The 26016-nt window shown below is 40.0% G+C and overlaps 1 protein-coding gene and 1 pseudogene across 3 annotated transcripts in view; both read right to left on the bottom strand.

The window, feature by feature from the left end:
• Window positions 1-23197, bottom strand: part of VGLL3 (vestigial like family member 3) — a 44363-nt gene extending 21166 nt beyond the window's left edge. The window contains exons 1-3 of one of the 3 annotated variants that reach the window (XM_007114555.4): window positions 22943-23189; window positions 10810-11095; window positions 1323-1856 (exon numbers count right to left, since the gene is read on the bottom strand). In XM_007114555.4, coding sequence (XP_007114617.1) covers window positions 1323-1856; window positions 10810-11095; window positions 22943-23068 — 946 coding nt within the window. In that variant the 5' untranslated portion in view covers window positions 23069-23189. Of the gene's footprint in view, window positions 1-715; window positions 1857-10809; window positions 11096-22942 lie in introns of those variants that run through there. The other 2 variants (XM_007114556.4, XM_024120164.3) reach the window with 2 other exon arrangements.
• Window positions 23111-26016, bottom strand: part of LOC102986904 (zinc finger protein 670-like) — a 97925-nt pseudogene continuing 95019 nt past the window's right edge.

Here is a 26016-nt window from a genome sequence, read left to right as displayed (position 1 = left end):
CCAGAGGCTAAGTAGGAAGCTGAAATGGGTAAGGTTAGGCAATGACCAACATTGGAAAGCTCAGTAAAGGACAAGTTAACCAAGATAAGAATGTTTCACTTATGTCAGGGTGAACGCAACTTGATGCTCAGCATTTATTACTCTGGGGATTTCTCTGCTGTGACCAGCATTCCGATTAAAGATCTCGCACACTAAGAATAAAACTAAGAAAAACTATGAAAAGAGTGAGTTTTCTCATCACAAGGAAAAAATAAAGAACTAAAATTTATAAAAAAGAAAAGAGTGAGTTTCCTTAAACTTCTGGAAGGAAAATTCTAATTTGTCACAAAGTGTTCCAGGAAGAGAACCTGGGATTGGAGGTGGAGGTGGCTGCCTTTGCAACGTAGATTCTGGGGGTATAATCACTGACCTGATTTGTCTTCTTAGCCTGTGATGCTTGCGATTTTGTGAACTCAGAGCTATTAACACTATTAATATGAGTAATCTGGTCCAAAAATCAAGCTCAAACATTTAACACCATGACCTTTGGAACTAGTGAATTCCAGAGAGGAGCTGAATGCTCTGTGAAGAAATATTTCCCTTACCAATTTTTTTCTAAATCTGTTAACATGGACTTTAGAGTAATCTCAAGTCTGATGCTTTAAAACAAGAGAGAGCGAGGGAGAGAAACAGAAAGGAAGGAGAATAAGGAGAATGAGGAGGAGAAGAGAAAGCAAGGAAGGAAGGAAAGAAGGAAGAAAGGGAGGGAGGGAGGGAGGAGGAAAATAACAAAAGGCAAATGAAGGGAAAGGAAGGGAAGGGGAAGAAAGGGAAGAGAAATCCATTCCTTTAAAATACGTTCCATAATTCTTTTTAAAGATCATGATTATATTACATGGATTATATTCCAGAAAGCAGTTTGGTTTATAAATAATAAATAAGACCTGACAAAAAAGGGAGAAGGAAAAATTACTGAAACATACTATTTCTGAATTCTGTTAGGCATTACACATCACTGGTAGAGAGCACAGAGACATGGGAGACTTAAAGAATGTGTTTAAATCTTTGTAAATATAAGGTGCCAGAGATTCCAGTTCAAAGAAACAGATTACTAGCTTAAGAAATGGGAGAAAAGTTCTGAGACCTCTCTCACGCAGTCATACCAGTTTCTGCAGGAATGCAGGAATTCTTGAAAAATGGTTAGTTCTATAAACATATGGGTAAAGCTGAACTTTCCATGGAAGAGAGAAAGTTTTCCAGGTATTTAAAACATCCTCCATTTTTCTGTATTTATTTCATTAATTTTTCTTCTTTTATGGAAAGGAGGAAATCACCGGGCTCACCTGTATCAAACCCCACACTTGGCACTAAGTCCACGGTTCCGTGAAAGGCTCCGGCCCACGCTGAGGTAGCAGTGGTGACTGTAGTCGGATCTGTTTTTGTGATGTCACACGGGGGAGCGGGAATCCTGGCCGCACGCACAGACGGCATCAGCAGGGGCCCATAGGATGGATCCAGGGCAGAGCCAGCAGAAGGGTGGTGGTGATGGTGGTGGTGGTGGTGGTGGTGGCGGTGGTGCATGTGGGGGTGGTGATGCCGCATGTACATGTCATGCATGTGGCTGTAGGACGGGCTCACCTGAGATGCCAAAGGGTAGTGCCAGGACTCGGACACGGGAGGGGGAGGGGCGGGGCCAGTCTGATGCAGCCCATGTCCTGACCAGGGGCTGGGGTCAGCGGCAGTAAAGGTGCCAGGGGGTGCAGTGACCTGGAAGTCAGGATGAACTCCCCCCAAACAGGGTGCAGATGGGGGCTGGTAAGAGCTGGTCCAAAAGGAAGTCGGGAAACTACTCCGCTGGCTTGAGAGAGCTGAGCTGTCTGAGAAGACAGAAAAATACATTATTTACATAAGATTCCGGTCTGGGATAGACTTGCCTCTACTTGTCCAATATTTTACAAGCAGGCTAATTAGTATACACTCTTTTTCTCCCCACACAGAGGTGAATAGATACAGGTAAGCCTCTGAGTTGCCATGCCAAGTCAGTACTCAAGGGTCCAGGTGCTGAACGAGTCCCCTGCTTTGTTTGCTTAGCTTAGGCTGTCACAGTCTAGGCTGAGGTCTGCAAGTCTGGGACTGGAAAGCTTCATTTCCTCCTGCGTGTCTTGCTGCCATCAAGTCTGAGCAGAGGTCACAGGTATATAAGTCTCAGGTAAGAAAAGCTTATGCCATAGACGTGATTCAGGTAGGTTGGAAATGATGATGTTTACCAATTTCTTTTAAAGGAAAATACAATTTTCACCCAAACTATCCATTTTAATGCTGAAAGTAACAGATGGAAGTAAGATCACAATGATGCTTGCCAACACCCATTTTCCATCAAGAAGAGTATGTTCCAAGCTTATTTTTTCTGTACAGGTCTGGGAGTTTCTAAACTGAAAATAATAATAGTTAACATTTAACGTCAGTCACCAAATGCCCAGTACTTGGCCAGGAGCTTTGCATGGATTTGATCTCACTGGATCCTCACTCCAACCCTATGAGGTAGTTACTGTTATTATCCCCATTTTAGAGATGTGGAAATTGAGGCAGGGAAGAAGCTCAAGAGTCACAGCTGGCAAGTGGGAGACTGGGCTTTGAAGACATGTAGCCTGCCTGGATGGCTGGCTCTCATCATACTTGTGCCACAGGACATCACACTTGTAACTATAACCTGAACATCTAGAATTTGGTGAAGATTCTGTGGAAATCATGAGTGGAGGAGATTCAACTGGGGTAAGGGATTTGAGGAGATGTTTAGGGAAGGGGAAATGATATCAGAGAATAGCATTTGGAGATAAATAAGCAAGAGGGAGAACCGTCCTCGACTTTGCTTCAATTCAATTTCTCCACTCAAGGGTCTTGACATATTTATATAGATGACCTACTATGTGTGAAACATGGGGCGACTAGGGATGACCGGACAGATATCACCTTTAATCACAATCTGGCAGGGGACAGATAAGTAAATAGACATGAGCAATGTAATTTGGTTTGTGCTCTCATAAGGGGAAATACAGGGAGAGGGCACTAAAGCTGCCTAAGAAAGTAACAGCTAAATAGAAAGGGTCAGGACGCGCTAGCCTTGTGAAGAGGTAGGGAAGAGTGTTTTAGGCCAGGGGTCTCCAACCCCCGGGCCACGGACCGGTGGTGGTCCGTGGCTTGTTCGGAACCAGGCCACACAGCAGGAGGTGAGCAGCGGAAGAGCGAACGAAGCTTCCTCTGTATTTACAGCTGCTGCCTATCACTCGCATTACCAACTGAGCTCCGACCCCTGTCAGCATTATGGTGAGTTGTATAATTATTTCATTATATTACAATGTAATAATAATAGAGATAAAGGGCACAATACGTGTAATGCACTTGAATCATCCTGAAACCCTCCCCCCTACCCACCTCCTCTGTAGAAAAATTGTCTTCCACGAAACAGGTCCCAGGTGCCATAAAGGTTGGGGACTGCTGTTTTAGGCTAATGAAAAAGTATGTGAAAAAAAGGCCAAAAATCACACATACACACACAAAGAGCATTTGAGGGACAAAAAAGAGTTCAGTGGGCAGATGGTGGCAAACAGACTATGGTCTAAGAAGGACCCACATGGGGATGTTTTTATAAACCATGCACTAAGTGTGGGCGCTGTCCTGAGGAGATGCAGTGAGGTTAAAAGGGTTTTAATCTAGGGAGCGTTATAGTCAGAACTGTGTTTAGAAAGCTCGATACCTCCAGTGAGAGCCAGGTGCCTCCAGTGCAGGGTAACTAAGCAAGCACTGGCCTGGGAGTCTGGGGAGCTCAGCCAGAAAGCTGACACCCAGCAATTACCCTGTCTCATTGTAGGACCCCAAATGATCTGTTGGCCTCTCCGTGGCTCAGTGTCTTCCAATCAAATATGAGGCATTTGAGCTCATTTAATTCCAAATATCTTCTGGCCCCATACTTCTAACCATTCTGCGACATGTCCTATGGAGTATTTGTATCTATGGATAACGATAAGGTTGCTTAGTACGTTAGTCATGCAAGTCCAGTAAAATAGTATTTTTATACTGGGTTCCACATAAAAGAACCTTGCTAGATCTTGCCGTGGAATGAAAGATATCCTAAGAATTACTGTGAAATAAAAGTATTCAGAAGTCTGACATGTTCACGTTCTCACGTCATAAACTTCCAGGACATAGTTTTCTTGCCTCAGGGAAAGCTTATATAACTTGACTCAATCCCTACATATGTAATTTGATGAACGTAATTACGATTTTCACCGGGTTGTTCAAACATCTCCTTTCTCTAGCTTCCCTGAAGGCTGTGGCACTAGCTCTGCGAGCTCTTCCTCTCTCTCCCCATCAGCCCTAGAGCAGAGCTATCATCCACCCCATCCATAGACAGATGGCTGTTCAGTGTCTCAATTCAAGTTTCCTTCCACCCCCTGCTCAGGATCTCCATGGATCTCCAAACCCTTGAGGAAATCTAAGCGATGATGTTCTTCAAGAGGCAAAGGATGAAAGGACAAACTCTTCTTCAAACCTTCCAATAGTCCTGGCAAACTTTTACTTGAATGGCTTAGTTTTGTCACAATCTATCAGAAAATAGCACTTAAAGTCACTTACTGGCATTGAGGCAAATATGTTCTATTTAAGAATGGTCTTCCTTTGACATATGAAACGTGGCTGCTAATGACAAGAAGGAAAATTTTGTAAGCTGTAGGAAGAAAATTCAATTTGCCTTAAATGATGGCCATTTGTAGAATATTTCTATCATACCCACAGTAGAAAGCTGTTAACGTTTAAAGTTTAAAACTCATACAAAGAGTTTATAGAGGCTCCTTATGTTATACAGTGCAGCTTTGCCACCACCAGTCTGCTCCTTTGTTCTCACAGATCCAATCTTTGGTGGCAAACCCTTCATTCTGCTCATAATTTGTATCTCTTGTGGGGCCAGAATCCCATTATAAAAACAGCTGAACTCAACCCACAGGTGTGTGCCAGAGACAGAGTTCTCTTTATTAATATCCCCCATTAAAATGTCAAAAGTACAGAGAGAATATGTCATTTCCCTGGAAGCTTTCCTTTTGTTTCTTTCCATTTGTATGTCCACGGACCTAATTTTATTTTACAGATGCTTACGCATTTTGGATATGCGTGCAGAAACATGAATAATGAAAAAATTCCTTACCAAAAATATTATCCTACTTATGACGTATTGTATTGTGATTAGTGAACACATTAGCATTGAAAGTAGAACTCTATTCTAAAAAATGCACCCCATAGAGGCTGAACAAAGCTTTAAAATGCCCCAGGGAAAAATCAAATTAGAAGCAACTTAATATTTTCCCAGTCAGTATGTCTCCCGAGATTAACATAAAGTTTGCAGAGATCTATGCAGCCCTTTTCAAAAATAATGTTGCAGTCTACAAGTAAATGAAACTGTATTGAACAGAAAATGTTTATGGACAAGTCTACATTTCAAAACCACTATCTGGTATCTTGATTGTTAAAAAAGAAATTCTTGATACAAAGAAACAGATGATATTCTTTGCTTCATGCCTGGGAATCAGTGTGCTTATTTCATATGTGTGTAAATTTTTTCATTACATGACTCTTTGCTTACAAGTATTTAATCACAGCCACATTTTTTGGATGAAAAAGCTTATGAAAAACTGCACATGCTATTTCCATGCAATATTACTTTTTAGCAATTCAGAACTATGCGACATTCACACTCTGTGGTGACTTTGGGCTCAATGATACTGGATATTTGGATGACGTTAACACTGAGTCTAACGTACAAAAAGGCTAAATATACTTTGGTTCAGTTTGCATTTGGGATTAAAGAATATTACACATGCATACACACCCTTATTTCTAAACAACGACAAAAAAAGAAAAAAGAAAAAAAGAAATGGTCCCATACAACCCACCCAAAGCATACCCAGTAATCTCACTGGTATGGTTTTTAGCAGAAATATGTCTTAGAGACATAAAAGACTTTAACATGGAACATCAGGTGGCTCTTTCAATTTCACAGTAGCTGGGACACTTTTTACATTAAACTCCAATGTCTCTGAAAAACAACCTACGGGCAAACATTTTATGCAAGAGAAAATTCAACATATAATTTTTAAAAATAAATATTTTGTTACCTAATTTTGAAAAAAAATGAAACCTATATTTAAAGGAAAAATGGGACCATAAAATGTTGTAGAACCTCTATCTTAAGTCATCTTAAAAATCTCCAGAAAACATATTCTTAGAGTAAATACTGATTGAAAACATCCATGTTAAAAGATAATATTTACCTTTTTATTAACCTCAGTGAAAAAAACTGCTATTCCATTCTCAACCTAGAGGGCTCTCACTCTAATTTTAATTCCCTTCCTCTTGTTCTGCTTCCCATAAAAATAAATCATTGGGTCAGAGGTGCAAATGATACGTGTTCCAGTGTTTTCTGTCACTCAGGCATTAAGCATTACCATTATATCAAAAGACTGCCCTCCAGGTATTTTGTTCTAGAGTTGCTCAAAAATGGGCCTTGTGACTGTAAAGTGAGAGTTTCAAGGGGTGCTGTCAGATGCCCTACTCCTTGGAGGGAGGACAATGAGATAAACCAGGCCTCAATTTCCTCCCACGTGTTTGTTCTAAGCTTCCCAGGAGCGATTACTTCCAGTGCCTCTTAGAGATGCCGCCCAACTCTCTCCGTCCCTGTCTCAGTCGGCCCAGGAGATAGGCCCTCTCTCCCTTTCCTCCTGTTTGCTAAGTTTAATGCTCATTTTGAGAGGGCTTTCTTATGAGAATGTTGCTCCAAGAAGACAGATGTAGATCAGTCATGCAGAAAACATTTACTTTTCAACTACAACAAGAAAAAGTATATCAAGTTTACCTCTCAGCATAGTTTTTAAGCCAGTGACATATTTGTCTATGTCTTGACTTAACTACTCGCTTTCCCTACACACACACACACACACACACACACACTCTTTCTGTAATACCACTTAAGCACTGAGGTCAGTGAATAGACATATTTGAAGCCGATGCTTCTGTTGGATGGGGTAAGGAGACAGTCAGATTCATTAAGTTTTCCTAACTGAGAAGCCCTACTCAATCCATGAGGAGATATAAGGGGAGAAGAGGTAGTCCTTGTGATGTCATGTCAAATAAAGTACAAATATTTACTGTCAACTGTTTGCCTCAAAGCTGCAAAACGTCTAAAGAGGACTTTCCTAACTCCATCAAGATACAGACACGACGTATGACCGCTGTTCCATTATTAGCTGACACTCTATCATTTGCCTAAAGATTTACTGTGGAAATACATTCTGCAAACAAACATAATTCAGTTTTAAATTCCTTTGAAGTACTGTAGCACTTGTGTAGCACTGTAAAAACCTCATGCCATAAATTAGACCCTTTAATTTAATACAGCTGGTCAGCAGCTTCTCCTAAAGTATTATTGCCACGGCCATCAACATTGTCAATAGCCTTGAGTACTTAGTATGTCCAAAACACTGTGTTTTTGCCAGGAATACAAACTCCCAGAGAACAGTGTTTCTGAATAAAGATCCAAGGTTGGTTTTCTATGTGCCAAATGAGTGGCAACTTACTTAAGGAAGAGAGAAAAGGCATCTGACCTTCAGTCAGTGCCTTGCATCAAGCCCTATGCCAAATAATTCATATATATTATCAAAATATCTTTACAACAACCCTAGGAGATGGGTATTAATCAACACATATTATAGTTGAAGTTAATCTCAGAGAGACTTTGAAAAATAATCGAAGATAACATTGCAACCAGGCAGTAATAAGGTCCAAACTTAAACCCAAAACAAACATAATCCAACCAAAGACCGCATTATGCAAACCTGTGTTGCTTTGGCAATTAATACAATATTTCCAGCGACTCTCTTAACTAGACATGGGAATCTCAGTTTATTATACTTCTCTTTAACATATTCAATAGTTGCTAAATCCTTAATTACATTTTGTGGATTTCATATGAATCTTATCCAACTTATGTATACTTAACTAAAAACACTAATTCACAACTAGAAACAACTATGGCAAAGTTTTATTCACAAGGAGAAAGTAAATAATACATTTGAAATCATAGAACTTCACAGAAAAAAAGATTTCAACAACCACTTAATTCAACCCCCTTATTTTATAAATAAGAAAACTGTACCCAAAGATTGCATACAACTTATTACTAATAAATTCTCTACTAAGGACATTTTTGTTTTCTAATCCTGGGTACATAGTAGGAACTTGGTTCATCTAATTTAATCACTTGAACATTTAATTCATATTCCATATTTTTCACATAGAAATGCATTATCCTGAGTATTGGGGAAAACGATGTGAGTTAACTAGATAGGATATAGATATTCTCAGTGGAAGAGGAAGAGATGGAAATTGAAGAGCATGCTGTGTTTGCCTGGGCTACTCTGATAAACTAACATACAAAGCTCTAAAAATTCTGGTCTCTACTTACACCTCTTCTTTTCATTCCATTCACACTAGTATTTTGGCTTCTCGTTGAACACTCAAGTTCAATTCTTCCTCAGGGCGTTTGCACTGGCTGTTCCCTCTGCCTTAAATAATTTCCCCCTAGATATTTATGTGATAAGAAGCACTCTTATTTCCTTCGGGTCTGTGCTCGAATGTAAGTCTTAGAGAGACCATCTGTTATCACCCTAAGTAAAATAATACCTTGCATCTCATTATATATATTGCCTGTCTCTTTCACTAGAAAGCTCCATTGAGTGTAGAAGCTTAGACTCTCCTGTCCACTGCTATATTCCCACTACCTAGAACATAGTAGGATCTTAATAAATATTCGCTGCATAAGTCAATGAATGAAACAGGAGATAGATTTGAAGGCCAGATTTAAGATAATGCCAAGAAAATTCTAATAATACTTACTAAAACATTACCATTATCCACACTTTCTATACGGAAATTTGACAGCCTTCCAAAGATCCTCTCCATTCAGTCATGCAGATTATGGGAAAAACACTGATATGTAGAGTTTTTGCATTTATACAACACCTCACTTAAAACTATTATGGTTATGATACTTTAGACAATCACTCGTACATCTAGCTATAATTTGGGGCTTTTGCTCCTATATTCCAAGTTAAATGATCACTGGGTTGCATATGCTAGTATGCTAAAGAATTAGGCATTGCATTTATTACTCTCCTGGGACTGATTGTCGTGATAGGATTTATTATTGATATATCAAACTATTTATTAAAGCCAGCTAATTCACTGAAGTTTTCCTATTTTCACCCTCCACAAGCTATTAAAAGTATTCACAATGTGCTATCAAATAGGACATTGTTGGTTCTATTAGCATCTTAGATTTTCAAGGACTAAGTTCTCAGTTCTTGTGGGAAGTCCATAATTACTAATCAAATAAGCAGTATGTTTCCCAATTTACCTCTACCAAGGTCTAGGTCACTTGAATATGGATTCCACCTTCCTCCTTAAAGTCGCTGTGTATGTCAATGTTGTTCATATTTATTATCAGAAAGGAGAAAAGAAGGGAGGGATGGTGAAAAGGGAGAAGGGGAGGGAAGGAGAGAAAAGGGAAGGAAAGGCAGGCAGACGAGAAAGAACCATTCTTCTGATGCTCAGAGGGGACCGACCACTCATCACCTCTCACCTGCCCCCTGCCACAGGTGATCGGCCACAGGTGACCTATCGCTGGTGGCCAGCCTCTCCTCACCATAGGATCACCTGGGGCACTTATTACAGTGATTCCCAGAGCCTCCCTCTGGAGCCTCTGTCTGATTCGAAGGTCCAAATAAGGGGGCTGCAATCTGTGATTTTTAGTAGCACTAGATCAACAATTATCAAACTTGAGCCTGCACCTGAATCCCTGGGAGGGCTGGTTAAAACACAAGGTACTCCACCCCTGAGTTTCTGATTCAGTAGGTCTGGGGTTCAGACCACGAATTTGCATTTCTAACAACTCCCATGTGATGCACACGTTCCTGGTCCTGGAAACCACACTTTGAGAAACATTTTACTAGATTCTTCTTAGAACCAGGTGAGTTCAGAAGAAACATTCATATTTCTCTAAAACTACCATTGGAATGATGGATTGTTTTTTCTCGAATGTTGTAATTATCTCAATCAAGTTGTCATCCGACCATTTTCTGTGAGTCAGAAATCAGATTCAAACACACCTCTCTGTGACCTCTATATAGAGGGAAATAAAGAAGAGGAAGCCCAATCTACTGTTTTGCTTTACCGAGTTCAAAATAAATAGCTCAAACCAGGGAGATACAGTCAATAATGTCTAGGTTGTACACTACAAAGAGTTAACATCACAACAAAGCAGGACAGAGAAAGCCATCAAGAGAACACAAAAGGCTTTCAAAGTGTGTATTCCCGGGTCAGACTCAGACCTCTGCTATGTCATCACGTAGCACCTAGTGGAATGAGCAACGGCTAATTTTTAAACACTGATCCAGGCACGCCTATTATTTAGAGATCCAAATTGGGCCATCGGGGCTTAAGGAATGGTGCTTCGCAGCTCAATCCTGCTGCTATAAACTCAGGCCAGTTGCATCACTACTTTCCATGAGGAATTTAAGGGGTGTGACTGCATCCTTTCCAACCCTGCATTCCACATGTGACAAAACTGATCCAGCTGTTTGTCTGAAAGAAATTCCTTGCTGTCCTTAAAAATTAAAAAGCAAGTGGATATCCGTCCTCCAGGGGCAAGTCTCCAGCTGGAACCTGGTACAGACGGTTGCGAAACAGAGCCAGTGCCCTGGAGAGCATCTGCTTTGGAATTCTTACCTCTCCATAAGGGGGTTAGCCCCATCTTGCTTTTTGAAATGGCAGATTCTGGATGATGGGTGCTGGCTTGGCCCAAAGCTCTTGAGAAGTGTTCATCCACTACTGACCCAATGTCTCCCTGGAAATAAGTGAAAAGGACACAGCGAGAGTTAAGGTACTCCATCTCGGCAGGCTGGTCTTTCTCCTCCTCCTCCTCCTCCTCCTCCTCCTCCTCCTCCTCCTCTTGTTTGCTGGGAAGGGTGACTTCCAGAGAGTCCTGCATCTTGCTGTATACCGCTAACTTCTTCTGGGATGGAATAAACAAAACACAGTATCAAAGACAGTTTGTAAAAAAGCATTAACGAGTTAACTTTTCACTAAAAAAAAAAAAAAAAAAAAAATCTAAATATTAACATATGTTCACAAACTGATTCTTCTTCATTTGCTTTACTCCATCTTCCCCCTCCCCAGACCAGCCTCCTGCTTCCCACCCTGAAAAAGAGACTTTGTTATTTCAAATTTGGCAGCAAAAAAAAAAAGATGTCCATTATCCAATGGTATATTCTCAGACTGTGAAAGGCAGGCTTGTTTTCTTTTCTTAATTTAGATATACCAAAAGGAGAATGACTTAAAAATAAAAGAAAGTGACAGATCCCTTCCATTTTTGTTCCCTTTTCTATTTTAAAGATTTAATGTACAGCAACAGTATAGTTCGGGATGGGGAGGAATGGAGATGGTAGGCCTAACTGTCTGGGGGAGGGGTGGAGAAGAAAAGAGTTTTTCATAAATGAAATACACTAAAATAAAAACAGGAATGTAGCATCTTATAAAAGGATTTGGCAGATGTGCTGAACTCATTTCTCAAAAATCAAACTAAAATGACAAAATAAGTCTGTGTGAAGATCCATTCTGCATGGAACATATTTTTCAGATGTTCCACTTACCACCATTATCATAAAAGGGAAAAAAAAGGTATTATGATGACTTGCTGAAAATAATACAAGATACCAGCAATGGCTAGGATGGCTTTCAAATCAAAATGAAAAAGGTTTGGCAATTTTAAAATATTTTCAAAACATAAAATCGTAGCTCTAGTAATAGTTTATATTATGACTGATAGTCTTATATTTATTACCCCATTTAATCTTTACAAGTCTATAATGTGGTTATTATTACTCTCCATATTTTAAATATGAAGAAGTGAGGTACAGAGAAGTGAAGTAACTTGCCAAAGGTCGCAGAGCTTACAAGTGATGGACCCAGAATGCATAATAAAAATACACTCCGCAACGGGAGAGGCCACAACAGTGAGAGGCCCACGAACCGCAAAAAAAACCACACAAAAAACACAGATGTACATATGTGTGTACATGTATGTGTCAGAGGAGGGCAGGGGAGGTATATCTAGTGCGGAAAAAAAAATCACCAAAATGTCATGTTTTGTGTTCTTTTTCTGGGTGGTAAGCTTGTAGTTGGTTGTTATTTTCTTATTCCTACTTTTCAATATTTCCAAATATTTTTCGTAGAGCACATATCATTTTTATAATCAACAACTTTAATGCAAATTATATATAAGAAAATAATGCTAAAAAACTATAAAACTCATGATCTTAATGACAAAATGAGCATCCTATCATCTGTATACCTACAAAACCTGACCCTTTGTCAGACCATTTTTCTTATTTCAGAAAAAACTGCATGTTGGAAAGTGAATGTCAGTAGAAAAAAATAAATCATTCTAGAATATTCAGTAAGCACATAGTTTGGCAAATATTATCAAAACACATAACCAAGACTCAATGTTTCTAGTGGTAATTACTAGCCCCAAAATCTGTAGCCCCAAATTATAAATGCCTCATTCGAAAAATTGAACCTTAGCAATGAATATGTTGTTCTCGTGTGAGGTAGGGTCTGAAATGTTCAGGCACATTACAAGCTGCTGCTTATTATTTAGGGCTGTTATATATACACACACACTATACGTATCTCCCTTTTTATTTGAAATCTGTGTCAGTATGGTTATCGCTTCTTGATGAATAGATGATTCATTCCCTGTGAGTGAATATGCCTTGCTGATGAATAGGTGATTGTAATGACTGAGCGGTTATAAAATTCTTACAATCTGTTCTGCACAGATTTGAACATGGTTATGTTTAACTTTAATAGTAAAAAACACCGTAGTAATATAGGTTATGTATAAAATGAAAAGATTGAACTAATTGACCTCTACAGTTACTCCTGGCTTTAAATTCCATTATAAAGTTACATGAATATTACTATTTATTAGTCAAATCACAGTACTGCTTCTCCGGGCACATGTGCATTTACTGAAGTTATACCATTTTAAGCAAATACACACACTCTGCCGAATATTCAGGCATATTAGAAAGAAGCACTGTTTTTATCTGGGAAAAAAATTAAAACTGATCTACAGAGTGGCTTCACTGCCTTAAGTGTTCAGCATTATCTATTAAACCGATTTCTTTTTTCTCATTAACATCCAGTGCAGCATCAGTTTGTGAGAGTCAGGCTTTTCATCTACTTGTTTAATTTGTTTAATTTTAACGCTTATTCCTTAAATGAAAGAGCCTTGGCTATGTTAATTATCCAAAGAAAGACAACTTTTAAATTGTATCCCAATTAGCAATTGATTCTTAGATAAAATAAAATTAAAGTTATATATATGTGAAAGATTTGAGAACTGCAAATCAAACGCAAATATAGCCTCCATTTGTATGCAAATGTAGCATAGTATTATGATCAATAATGGTATCAATAAAATGTCTTAATTTTTACATTGATGGCAGTTGAATTTAAACTATAGATTTTCAGTCTATTTAAGATTACACAATTTTCTAAATGCTATATAATTTTATGTTATTCTTTTTTAACCAATTGCTGAGTGGTTGGATACAAATAAGTTATACATTTTTCATTATGAAATGGGGAAAAATTAAGCAAAATCTTCCATCGTATCAAAATACCTTTTATGAGTATATTTTCTAAATGTCAATTCTGTCAACGGATGCATTGATTCCCTATAATCTTTATATTTCCTATATATGTAATATATATCTATATATATACACATATGCATTTATATAAGTAGATATTGAAATATTCCTTTCAAATACCCGTGGTACTATAAAAATATCTGTATTGACTCCTCTATTTAAATACATTTTGGGAGGATGATTATAAAATATACTTTTTTTTCTCTCTCCCAGCTCTTTGAGGCAGGTCTTCTACTAGTTAAATAAATTTGCTGGAGACCATCAAAAAATAAAATAAAAAAGGAGCCTATGATATGGCTACCAATGGGAAGGATATAAAGCATATTTACCACCCCCCTCTTGCATTTTGCCTCCATTTTCACAAATTTTAGTGTACCTATTTAAATATTTACGTTTACAACACACAGGAGCGTTTATGACCACACCGTCAACATCACTGGTTAAAATAAGAATTCTAAAGCATCCAAACAGCCTGATAGCCTTCTAAAATGGCAACACTGAATTTACATACATTTTTTTAAACATCAAGTGTGAGCATGAAGAAAACGGGAACACACAATTTAAACAGCAATTGATCCATATGCTAACATTCACACTATCCTAATCTTCTTCCCCAATGACTCTTAAGCCTCAACTGCCTTCTGTTATCTGTGCTTTTGTGACTGTAAATCAATCCTTTGCTTTTTTTACAAAAACTAAGTATGTTATTTATGTACACTGTTGCCATATTCTGTATTTACTTGGGGTTTGCTCCTTGGAATGAAACTTCCCTAGTGTTATCTTCATTCTTGAAAGTAATATATAAAATTTAAAACTTGAAAATAAATCTCAAATCATCAGAACCTAGATTTCCTGAATCAATGCTGAAAGGCAATGTGGTTCATATTTTTCTCAAAATGCACTATCACACCCTAAAAATAGCCCAATCTGTCAGAAGTATTCATATTTTTCTTACTAGACACGAATTATTAACAAAAATAAGTCATCAGAGGAATTTCAAAGACTACAATTTGGTTTATTGAATGCACCTTAACTGGCTCATCCCCCGTTGCAGAGTAATGACAAATTTCCTTCAGGTAAAAGAACCCTTGAGTTAGATGAAACAGTGACCGAGTTAACAGGCACAGAGTTAAAATTAACTCAGAAAGACTTGAAAGTAGCAGTGTGAAGGAGTCCGCATAGGCAGTGCGAACCATGCCCAAACACCTCACAGCCTGCCATCAGGCACAACAGAAACAAACTCGCACAGGAATGTGCCGGGGAAAGGATTTGTCTGACAAGAGAAAGACTTCCATGTCAGGAGCCAAATACCACTAACTTCCCAAGGCTTAAGCCTACAAAATGCCAAATGATTACTGTGCATATGTGGAAACTTTTTTTCTAAGGAAACAAAAGTATTTTAATGAATCATTGGATATTTGGAAACAACTATTTTTTTTTTTTAATTTCTACTGGCTATCTTCTCTAAATGCAATGATTCTTTCATCCTGAGAGACTTGGTTAGAGCCTGTAAGAAAGGACCACTAGCCCATAGTCGATGTCTCAAAACTATAAAGCCCATAAAGAAGTGTGTTGCTCTTTGATCCTATTTTTCTGAATTTACTTGAATAACAGATTTTTTTTTTTTTTTTTTGTGGTACGCGGGCCTCTCACTGTTGTGGCCTCTCCCGTTGCGGAGCGCAGGCTCCGGACGCGCAGGCCCAGCGGCCATGGCTCACGGGCCCAGCCGCTCCGCGTCATGTGGGATCTTCCCGGACCGGGGCACGAACCCGTGTCCCCTGCATCGGCAGGCGGACTCTCAACCACTGCGCCACCAGGGAAGCCCTGAATAACAGATTTTTAAATCTATCCCAGAGAGACTTGAAGTTTTGGTCCTTGGCCTATTTGGAGGAGGAGGAATCAGGTTGAAGGAAGGTGGGTCAGGATAAGGAAGATAGTTCACAGACCTTTGATATATTTTATTTCACTAACTGTCACACATACACAAATATTTTGTCCAAATAATTATTCTCAATGTATATATGCAAAAACTGATTTACTTGGCCAGATCATCTAACTAGTAAATGGTAAGGATGGGATTAGAACCTATTTCTGTCTAACAACAAAGCATCTGCCAAGAAAACAGACTAAAGAAAATGAGTCTCTATATAATATTTAGTTTAACTGTATAAAAAAATAGAAGCCCACAGTCAGCGCGGCATCATATGCTAACTAAAGAAAGTCTGAAGTTATTTATAACACTTAAGAGCTAGGGATGTAAACATATCAAAGATATGGCTATTAAATAATGCAGTGCTCTTCAAAATATATGTATATCTAGATGAACCTGCCCTTCTATATCTAGAAATGTGTTGTCCCCTTGGCAAGTCAGATACAAAATACAATTTTTCTGGAAATCCTATTTTGAAAATGTGAGTGGCACCAATTTACTAGACACACTCAGACCTCGAGATTCTGTGTTTGTTTGCTTTTTTTGTTTTGTTTTTTTTTTCTTAACAGTAGGAGGAGCAAACCAAAAATAATATTAGCTATTTTTGAGCACACCTGCCACTCAATGATTCTGGTCATTATCAAAAAAAAATCAAACCCATCCCCTCAAAGGATGAAATTTTTCCAGATTTGAGGATGTTAAAAAAAATGTGCCGCAGGCTGAGAATTTCAAAATTTGCATTCCCAAAATGTTTTAAGCAATGATCGCATCATGAGGGTATGTGTTCTCTCTCAAACTGACTGCTTTGAATGAAACAACAGTTTCTGATGTATAAATTTCTGGTATGTTTACATAATCCTATTACTAGATTTAGGGTATGATTTCACTTTTTAAAATGTATCTGTTAGTCATCGAATTGCCAGTTAATTCTTATTTTGTGTCAGTCATTGTGCAAAGGCTCGGAGCCACAAAAATGAAAGTCATAGCAGTTGAGAGAGGGTTGTAAGGAAAATGGTAAAGAAAGAGAACCTCCAGGTTTATCCACATGGCTAATTGTCTAATTTCTCCAAGTAGCTAATATTCAAAAATTTAAAAATGAGAAAAGTAAGAGGGTAACACTAGGTGAATTACTAATTGCTTTTGTTGCTTCTAAAGAAGCCCAGATGGAATGGTTAAGGGGATTTGACCAAAACTAGTCCACGAATCTGGGTAAGGCACCAAAACCTTTGGCCCTCAGCTTCCTCTTCTGAAGATGAGGAATTTTGACTTCATTATCTCAGAGGTCTCGTCCAACTCTGTAGGCTAATAAGCAACATGCTGGAGCTCTAGACAAACTCACACTTAATTTTGTTTCTTACGTTGGCTGCCTTTTCTGATTTTGCAGGACACTGGTCAAAAAAACCCTACAGGTCATTGAAAGCGAATTCATTTGCAGACATAGGTCATCTAGCCCAATTCCTAGGCATTCGTTTGGGTACTTCCTTTAGCTATCTTCACAGTAACCAGAAAGGAGGCATCCTTCAAATATCCCCACCCCATCCCCCAAGGACGAGTGTTTTCGCACACTAAAACAACATAGTTTTAAGAGGAAAGGACACCTGTTCGGTTTAGGCCCTTCTTCCTTTCTTTTCTTTCCTTTTTTTTTTTTCCTCTGTTGAAGTATGAGACAAGTGAAAAATAGTTCAGTTATCCCAGTTCAGACCATACTTGTAAACTACTGAAATAAATCTGGTATCCACTGAAATATCTATAAATATGGCATTCATGACTTGCTTCTAGCAACAGACGTTTGGGTCTAATGGTTCAAGTCACTATTAGGGTCTTCCTAAATGAATAGTTAAAGCAGAAAACCAGCTGTTGAAAGAGGTGCTTTTTAAAAGAGTCAGTGCAAAGTTTTGACCAAAATTATTTCCTCCACTATCTCTGCCAGAGTCTGAAATTCAAGTATTGGAGAGTTTTTGTTTCTTGAATGAAAAAGTTTTTCTAGAGACAATACCTTAAATTGTTATGTATTACTAGATGTATCAGTTTTGAGATTTCTTTTTAAAGCCAGTTGGAAATAGGGCCAATGGGAATGGGATTCAAGTTAAGTGGCCGCGTTTTCGAACGGCAGTCACTTAACTCTCGAGTTCGCTTTAGAATCTGCCTTAGGCATCTTGTGCATAATATTTTTAGTCTTATTGACAATCCCCTTTGCACAGAAAAACACAAGACAGAAATGTACATACTGCCCAACCGGGTTAACACAGCATCTCTTCTGTAGTTGTCCAAGGAAGCACCGTGCCGGATCGTTCTACCCACTGATTCCCCTCATTTCCGCTGTTATGAGTCATGTCCCCATCATCTCCAGCTCTATGAGATGTGAGACTTTACCAAGCACTAAGTGAAGTAGGACTCCCTTGCGTTGAATGAAAATATCCCTTCACTTAAATTTCCACAGAATGCTTCCTTGTCCCCGCATTTGGTTTTTCTGGTGAATGTAGCCTCACTGCACATGATTTTATGGATTTCAAGCCTGCCCTTACTATCCGTATTGTAATCTCCATTCTGGTTGACTGCCAGAGACAACAGTTCAGTTTAGTTATTTCAAAGTTCAATTTTCCTTCTAGCTTTGAATTTTCTGGCTGGAAAGTTATTGGGAGCATAAAGCTCTGGGGCACTTGAAGCTCTAAGTCTCTACAGTCAAGTTACTTTGTGTAGTTTGGAATCAGAGGGGCTGTTCTCTCTCAAAGAAGTCCTGTATGAATTCTTATAAATCTACTTAAGTCCTTGCTTACAGTTGCAAGAAAATTATATCCTCCAACTTAAATAAGTGGGCTGTGTATTGAAACTATTTAGAATGTAATTGTATGCTTTCCTCTTAATAAATCTAAACTTATGTTGGAACAGCAATGATATATGAGGCACTTAAAGCTGACTGTTAATACCACTTCCTGCATATTATTTTCAAATAAATACATGTTCATTTGCTAAGTGGATATTCTGCTTCATCAGCAAAGGATGCAACACGGATAGCAAAAGTCATTAGCATAATACAAATGCTTGCAAAACAACTTTGGAATGCCTAAACTAAAAACGTACACTACCAAGGACTTGGAAAGAATTTCAAGCTCCAAGGCCAAAGAATCTACTGCATATTAATCTTCTTTATCAAAAAGTTGATTTGGAGCACTAAAGACAAAAATAAGCCTATTGTGCAATAGCAAAAAATAAAATCTTGGGAGACGGCATGGTATGGTGGAAAGATGCTCTGCTGGGAAGCAGGGGATCCGGTGGTCCTAATTTTGTCACCAATTAGCTTTGAAATCTTTAGCCAGGCATTTCAGCCCTATAAACATGCATTTCCCCATCTGTAAAAGGAGGGGTTGAAGTATGTTTTCCCAGGGTTTTTTCCTAACAAACAGAATCTCAGATTTTATGACCTAACCAAGGTGGCAGAGTCCAGAGAAAGTGTTTGAAAAACTCCTTACAAACTTAGAACTGGAGTTCTGCCTCCCAAGACTTTTAATTCTCTTAAGTGAAAGCATGCTTGCATATTCACCCAGCTGTCACCCCTGAAGAGAGCAGCGTCAATATGCTCTAACTTATATGAAGCCCAAAGTGCGATTGTTAAAAACTCCTATGCACAATTAGAGAATGGGCGATTGTTCTCCTCTGCTTTCACCACCTCACCTATGAACTCACCCAGTTCTGAAAGCTTTGCTTTAAGTATCTCCCTAATGTTAACATTATGAAAATATGGGGCGAGGGAGATTTTAGACAACAGATTGTCTGCATTTAAGATGAGGAATCCTTGGGGTATGAAGGGAATTTATGATTGTTTCCCTCAATTTTTCCTGACACATATTTTGAATTTTTTTTCTTTTTTCCTACTGTCACTGTTGGGATACAAGCGCATTCCTTTCTGTACACGTTCTGCAGTGTCATCATGCCTTTGGAGCACGTGCTGAGAGACTAAGTCGAGAGTTCTCCTGAGGAGTTGGTAGGGACTGATGCGTTCAAGCAATGAAGAAATGGTGGGCACAGAGACCTTAGCATCCCTTAGCAAATCCTGGCTCTATAAAGCACACTGTTAGATTTATGCACAGCCACGCCGTTTCTAGGAATTAACGTCAGGGACTATGAAACTGACTCTTTAGGTATATTTACATTTTACTTTGATTCACTTAGCCTACTGTATGCTTAAGTAACACACTGCAATGCAGCCTGATGTATACGCAGTTCACTGTTTTTAAGGTACTAACCTATTACCCACCTATGATTTATAATATGTTCAATTAAAAAAATGAAACAAAATTCCAAGTGCCTTTTACACTTGTAATTATACAAAATTACATTGTACTTTTAGGTGGAAAGCTGCGAATACATGTGCCTGCAGCATTAATTTCTACTATTTAAAAAAGAACTTCTGCTATGTAATCTATCATAATAAACCACCATGAGATAATAATTTACAAGGACTGTAGAGGTATATGGACTTGAGGAAAAAATCAGTTCAAAGATACACTACAATAATTGAAAATACAGAAATGATACAAAACTTTAATTCTCTCTTTTCTAACATTTTCTAAATGACCATTAAACTTTGTAACTCTATCACTTTCTCTGCTTCCTGTCCTCAACAAGTCAATTTTTCAAATACAGTAGGACTCGTAGCCCTTGTTTTTGTCTCCCAGGCAAGATGCTATTAGGGGTCACTTCCCACGTACGGAGAAAACAATCTTCATGGATAATAATGATAAAACCTTATGGAATGCAAAAACAACCAAAATATGTATTCTCAGATGACTACTTTGGGGCCAAGTCAATATTAGTCCCACTTCACCCACGCACCACATAGTCTAAAAATGCTGTCAGCCTGATAAGAATTTCCTGATTTACTCTGTTTCCAACAGAAAATATAGGTCATCAAAATAAACCCCTGACAGTAAAAGAACAGTAGTTACACTATTGTCTTTTTACTTTGCTAGCCAGTTATATAGTCAAATAGTTGCTTTACCTGACAAAAAAGTAATCTCGAACAAGCCAGTGTAGTAAAAGCAACATGAAAATTTCAAGCACACCTCTCAACTAAGTTCTTAAGTTCAACTCAGCCCAACATCTACTTAAACAATATCTACAGAAGCTCAAAGGATAACAGAAATTGATCACTATTTACTAATATGTGCCACTCATCGAGGTGGACAATTCAGGTGAAAAAGAAAGCTCATTTTTTGGTTTGTTGACCGTCTTAGCAAAATAATGCGATTTGGGAACTGAGTTTTGGGGCAACTGCAAAAGTTAGGTAAGGTATTGGAGTTATTTTTTATTGAAAGCTAAATTTCATGATTAGTTATTTATAATTTTTCTGATATCGAATTTTATCTTCTAGCTCAAAAAAGTATTCAAATTCTAACCCCCATAGAGATTTGTATTTTAATGGAACTATTTTCACAACTCTGGAAAATAAAACCTTATTCACAACTATTCTGCTAAAGTTATTTTTGAAGGGGAAAAATACCTTTCTGAATGTTTAGTAAAGTTTGAGGCTGTTGCTCATCCACATTCCAATTGATAATTTAAGGCCTCTACAGTCTCTGAGATGGAAGAAAGTAAAGAAGGAAAGGGTGGTTCATCTGTGACACAGTGTTCATAAAACACAGAAAATGGATATCCAGCGTCTCTTTACATCACTTGCCTGACTTGGACTTAAATGGTTTCCTCCATTACTTATATCTTTTATATTAAAGCCAAAGAAAAAGAGCATAACCAAAATGTTTTAACCTGTCACCCTTGATCACAAATTACAAAATGTTTTCCCATTCCCCTCCCTAAAAGTAATCTTGCTTTGAAATGCTGAAGATGATGAAGAAAAAAAAAAAAAAAAGATAGCTAGAAAGTGGGGCTCCTTCCTCTTTTGCCCTAGTTGTCCTGGTTAAGCTCATACTGTTCAGCAGATAAATCTAGAGTACGTACTCTTCCAGAATCAGCTGAATTTCAGTCCCTAAGTGCTAAACAGAAGTTATAATTTCTTTCCAAAGAGTAGCACAATAAATCTAGTAAAGAGACAGGGGTAGAGGAAATAAATTAAATGGCCAGATTAATTAAAGAGCCAAACCCTGAAGACCACAATAAAATATATGTTTTTTAAGAAACTAAAAAAAAAAAAAATGTCAATCAATAAATTCTGTGGATGTTAGTTTCGGAACCATACCTAGATCCCTGATAGGTGTCTCTACCTCAGAGTATGTATATTTTTTTAAGTCTCACCAAATCAACCCACCCTAACTCCCAGAGTCTCAGGACCCTATTTTGGTACAGCCCCTGGCCACATGCTCACATATGTGTTTTATGTAGCGCTAACTAAGCCTTGACACACTGCGGGCGAACAGGGAGGAACGTCCAGGGGTACCTAGCGCTTAATTCCCCAGAACCCTACTCTCCCTTCTAAAGGAACTTTATCATCTCCCTAGTTCCTGAATCCTTTTTATCCAACAGCATTCAGTCACTCTTGGCATGGTGGAGACCCAGCATCCAGTGACCCAAGGTTACCTCTTAGCTGGGAAAGGAAAGGGTTCTTCTGTCCAACAGACTGAACCATAACATCTCTGTGCTTTGATGGAATTAAAAATGAATGAGGAATTTGGGGAACAATCCCTGTCACCTAAATATGGAAGATGACAGACTTTGCAGAGAACTTCTAGTAACATTTGACAGATACCACACTAGACCCAGGTTCCACTATAAAAGTTCCAGAAAAGTCATTCCATGGGCTCACTGTCCAGGTAGCCTCCCCTATGTCAGTGACACATTTCATCCTCTTAATCAAGAAAACCCTGAAACACTCCACCGTTTCAAAGGAAACAAAATATTTGGTTTAAAGGAAGTTTACTCACATACTCCTAAGACAGATGCCCTTGGTGAGCTTCAGAGAACTGAGCCCTAAGAGCTAGGGTGGCTATGAGGAATAGCTTCTGAGCCGGTGACAAGAGCTCCCTGAAGCCCCCAGCCAGGTAATGCCTCGCTTGGAATCCCCACCCATCCACCTGGCAGCTCGTCCTTCCCGAAGCCTCGTCTCTTCTCTTCTGATGGCTTTCTGTTCAAGGGCGCTCCCGCAAGTCTCAGCATCCTCCGCGCCACCCGTCCCAGAGGGACGTCTTGGGAGCCCCAGACCGATACTCTGGCTGCCCCTCGCCCCCGCCCCCGGCAGGCTGCCCGGTCGGTGACTCACCTGCTGGCCAGGTTGGGGCGCCGGGTGGTAATAGGCTGTGGGGCAGGTTGCAGCTGCCACGGGGTTGGGCAGATACTGGGGCGCTCCATACGGCTGGGGGTGATACATCACCTCCGCACAACTCATGGCAGCCGGGGCAGCGGCGGCCCCGGAGCTGCGGCCGCTGCTCTACGCGCTCGCGCGACAGGCGCCGCCGCAGCTGCCGCCTCTGTCGCAGCCCCAGCTGCTACTGTGGCGAAGGCGGGTCCTCGGCGGCCGTGGGCTCCGCGCGGGGCGCGGGCTCGGGAGGGGTTGGCAATCGGCGGGGGCCCATGCGCGGGCACCCTCATCTTCAGCCCCTCCGGGTGTCCCCTGGCCTGCGCTTATATAGCGACTCAGGGACGCATTGGCCCGCCGCGCGGCGGGAGCATGGCAGTGCGGGGCTCGGGCGAGGGCAGCGGCGCCCACGGCAGCGCCAGCCGCAGCCGCAGCCCCGGCCGGGGTCGGGCAGACCTGGGGAACCGGGCTCTGGTTTGCATATACACAATGCACGCCCGGGGCTCGTCCTATCACCGGCGCTCCCGGCTGGGCGAGGACCGGGAGGCGGGGGCAGAGGGAGGGGGCCGGCAGGGGAGGAGGGGGAGCACCTCGCCTCTCCCGGCTCTGACGCGGAGCTCCGCGAAGTTCCTCCAACTCGGTCGGTGGCGGGCCGGTCGCCCAGCAGGGGGACCCCGGGGAGGGCCGGCCGCGGATTGGAGAGAAGTTGCAAGCTCTCTCCGCCTCCCGGCAGTGGGGTGGTGGTGGGAGGGAAGGAATGGTATGCGAGAGGTTCCACGCCCTGAAAGCTCCACGGGTTCCTACCCCATCTCCTGTCACCTGGGCGCCGGGGCGAGGGCTTCCCAGCCCCAAGGAGCTTTCACAAGGAACACCAAACTAGAGGCCAAGGCTAAAGGAAGGCCAAGTGTACTAGGAGGTAAAACGGCAGGCGCAAAATGAGCTGGAATTGGCTCCTACATTTAATATAACTGTAAGTGAAAGTTAACTTCATTGCAAGCGCGCACGTGCCAAGAATGCGACGCGGTTTTCCATAAGCAATCTCCGCTTTAAGTTAACACCTTCATGGTATGACCTCCTTGCGGGTCGCCAACCTCTTCTGGCTTTCTCAGCCCGTTTTCCACAGAGCAACAGACAGTGACAGTCGATTAAACCCATCCAGCTATTATTTAAAGGTTTATTTGCACGTGGTTTACAATCCTCTCGGAAATGAAAAGTTTGTTCCTAGGAATATAATTGTATTTCAATATAATCAGGTAAAGCAGAAAAGATTTATACTTATTTTATAAATAAGCAAACTCTCTGACCAAGTGTATCCCTCCCCCTATATATGACACAGAACAATCTCTTTTGTTTTCACAGAGACTATCCTTTGAGGAGAAGTTAATTTAGATGTTAAACGTTCTGATGTTCTTAATGGACAGACTTGTGTCCCCCTAAAATTCACGTGTTGAAGCCAAACCCCCACTGAGACTGTATTTGGAGACAAAACCTATCAGGAGGTAATTAAGGTTAAATGAGGTCATAAAGATGGGGCCCTAATCTAGGACTGGTGTCTTTATAAGAAGAGGAAGAGATGCCACCGATCTGTCTGCTTTGGCACAGAGGAAAAGCCTTGTGACACCCAGTGAGAAGCCTCAGTCTACAAGCCAGGAAGAGAGGCCTCACCAGAAATTAACTCTGAGGGTACTTGGATCTTGGATTTTTAGCCTCCAAAACTGTGACAAAATAATTTCTGTGTTTAAGCCACCCAGCCTGTGGTATTTTGTTATGGTGGCCCTAGCAGACTAATGCAGATGTACAGTACTAATATATTGTTTGTATTGTTAATCTTTATATGAATGTGTATGTGGCTATGTATAACTACACAGATACACAAATATATAAATGCATATACACTCACACATGTCCTCACTCATACACTCAAATATGCAAACTATAGTAATTGGATAGGAACTCTTGGCTACTCACAGCAGCTCCTATTCACTCACTCATTCTTTCAACCACTGAAAATTTAAAAAATATTTATTAAGAGATTTCACAGTTTAGATTTTGTACTCTTTGTAATGGAGGAGTATTCCAATCAGTAAGAGACATACAAGTTTATTTAAAATGTTTTTTACTGCCTTTTCACAGGTTGACAACCACTGGTCATACCCATCTTCTGTGTTCCAGATTCATCTATTCAGTTTCTCTCTGGATGGCTCCACATAGATGTTCATTAGGAACCTCAGTCGTAATAGCACTAATATTTTCCCCATAGCCCCAACCCGATCCTCCTCTTGTATTGAAACTCCCACCCTAGTTGCTGAGCAGGAAATCTGGGAATCATCCAACATCACAGTCCCCACATCTGGTCTTGGAGTCCATTTCATCCACACTTTTACCTTTCTACTGACTCCACTCATCTCTTTATCTCTGCTGCTATGATCCTTAGTTCACTCAGCATCTCTCACCCAGAATCCCGCAAGAGGCACCTACCTGATTTCCAGGCCCCAAGTTCAACCCTCTTCTGATCCATTTTTCACGATTTGTCCTCCTATTCTTTTCCAGCCCAGCCACTGCAAATCCAACAAAGTAATGACCCTCTTTTAAAAACAATTTCCCAGCACCTCCCCACAGTCCACAGTCCCAACTCTTTTAACATTCAAATTTTGGCCCCTACCTATTCACCATCTCCTGCAACTGTCCCTTCAGCCATTTGAATTGAGACCTCCCTTTCTAGGAAGAAGCGTGGTTGCTTAACACCACTAACTTTATCTTCAGATAATTTAATATATCTGTAACTGATTATTTTCTTGTACAGTTATGTGCTCAATATGTCTCCTCCACTGGACAATTGCTGAGACCATTTATATCTTGTACATCTAACATTTAAAAGGTGTTCAGGCTATATTTGTTGACTTAGAAACTAAAGGCAGAACTAGATCCAACATGTTCATACCCCAATTTCTGTATCTTCCCTGTGCCCCATAGAGCCTCTATCTAGTATGCTGCAAATATTTACTGTATGACAAAGATGTAGTTCTCAGATCCTAGTA

The sequence above is a fragment of the Physeter macrocephalus genome, chromosome 1 (genome assembly GCF_002837175.3).
Source record: "Physeter macrocephalus isolate SW-GA chromosome 1, ASM283717v5, whole genome shotgun sequence".
NCBI lineage: Eukaryota > Metazoa > Chordata > Mammalia > Artiodactyla > Physeteridae > Physeter > Physeter macrocephalus.
This window is presented reverse-complemented; position numbering and strand designations above follow the sequence as displayed.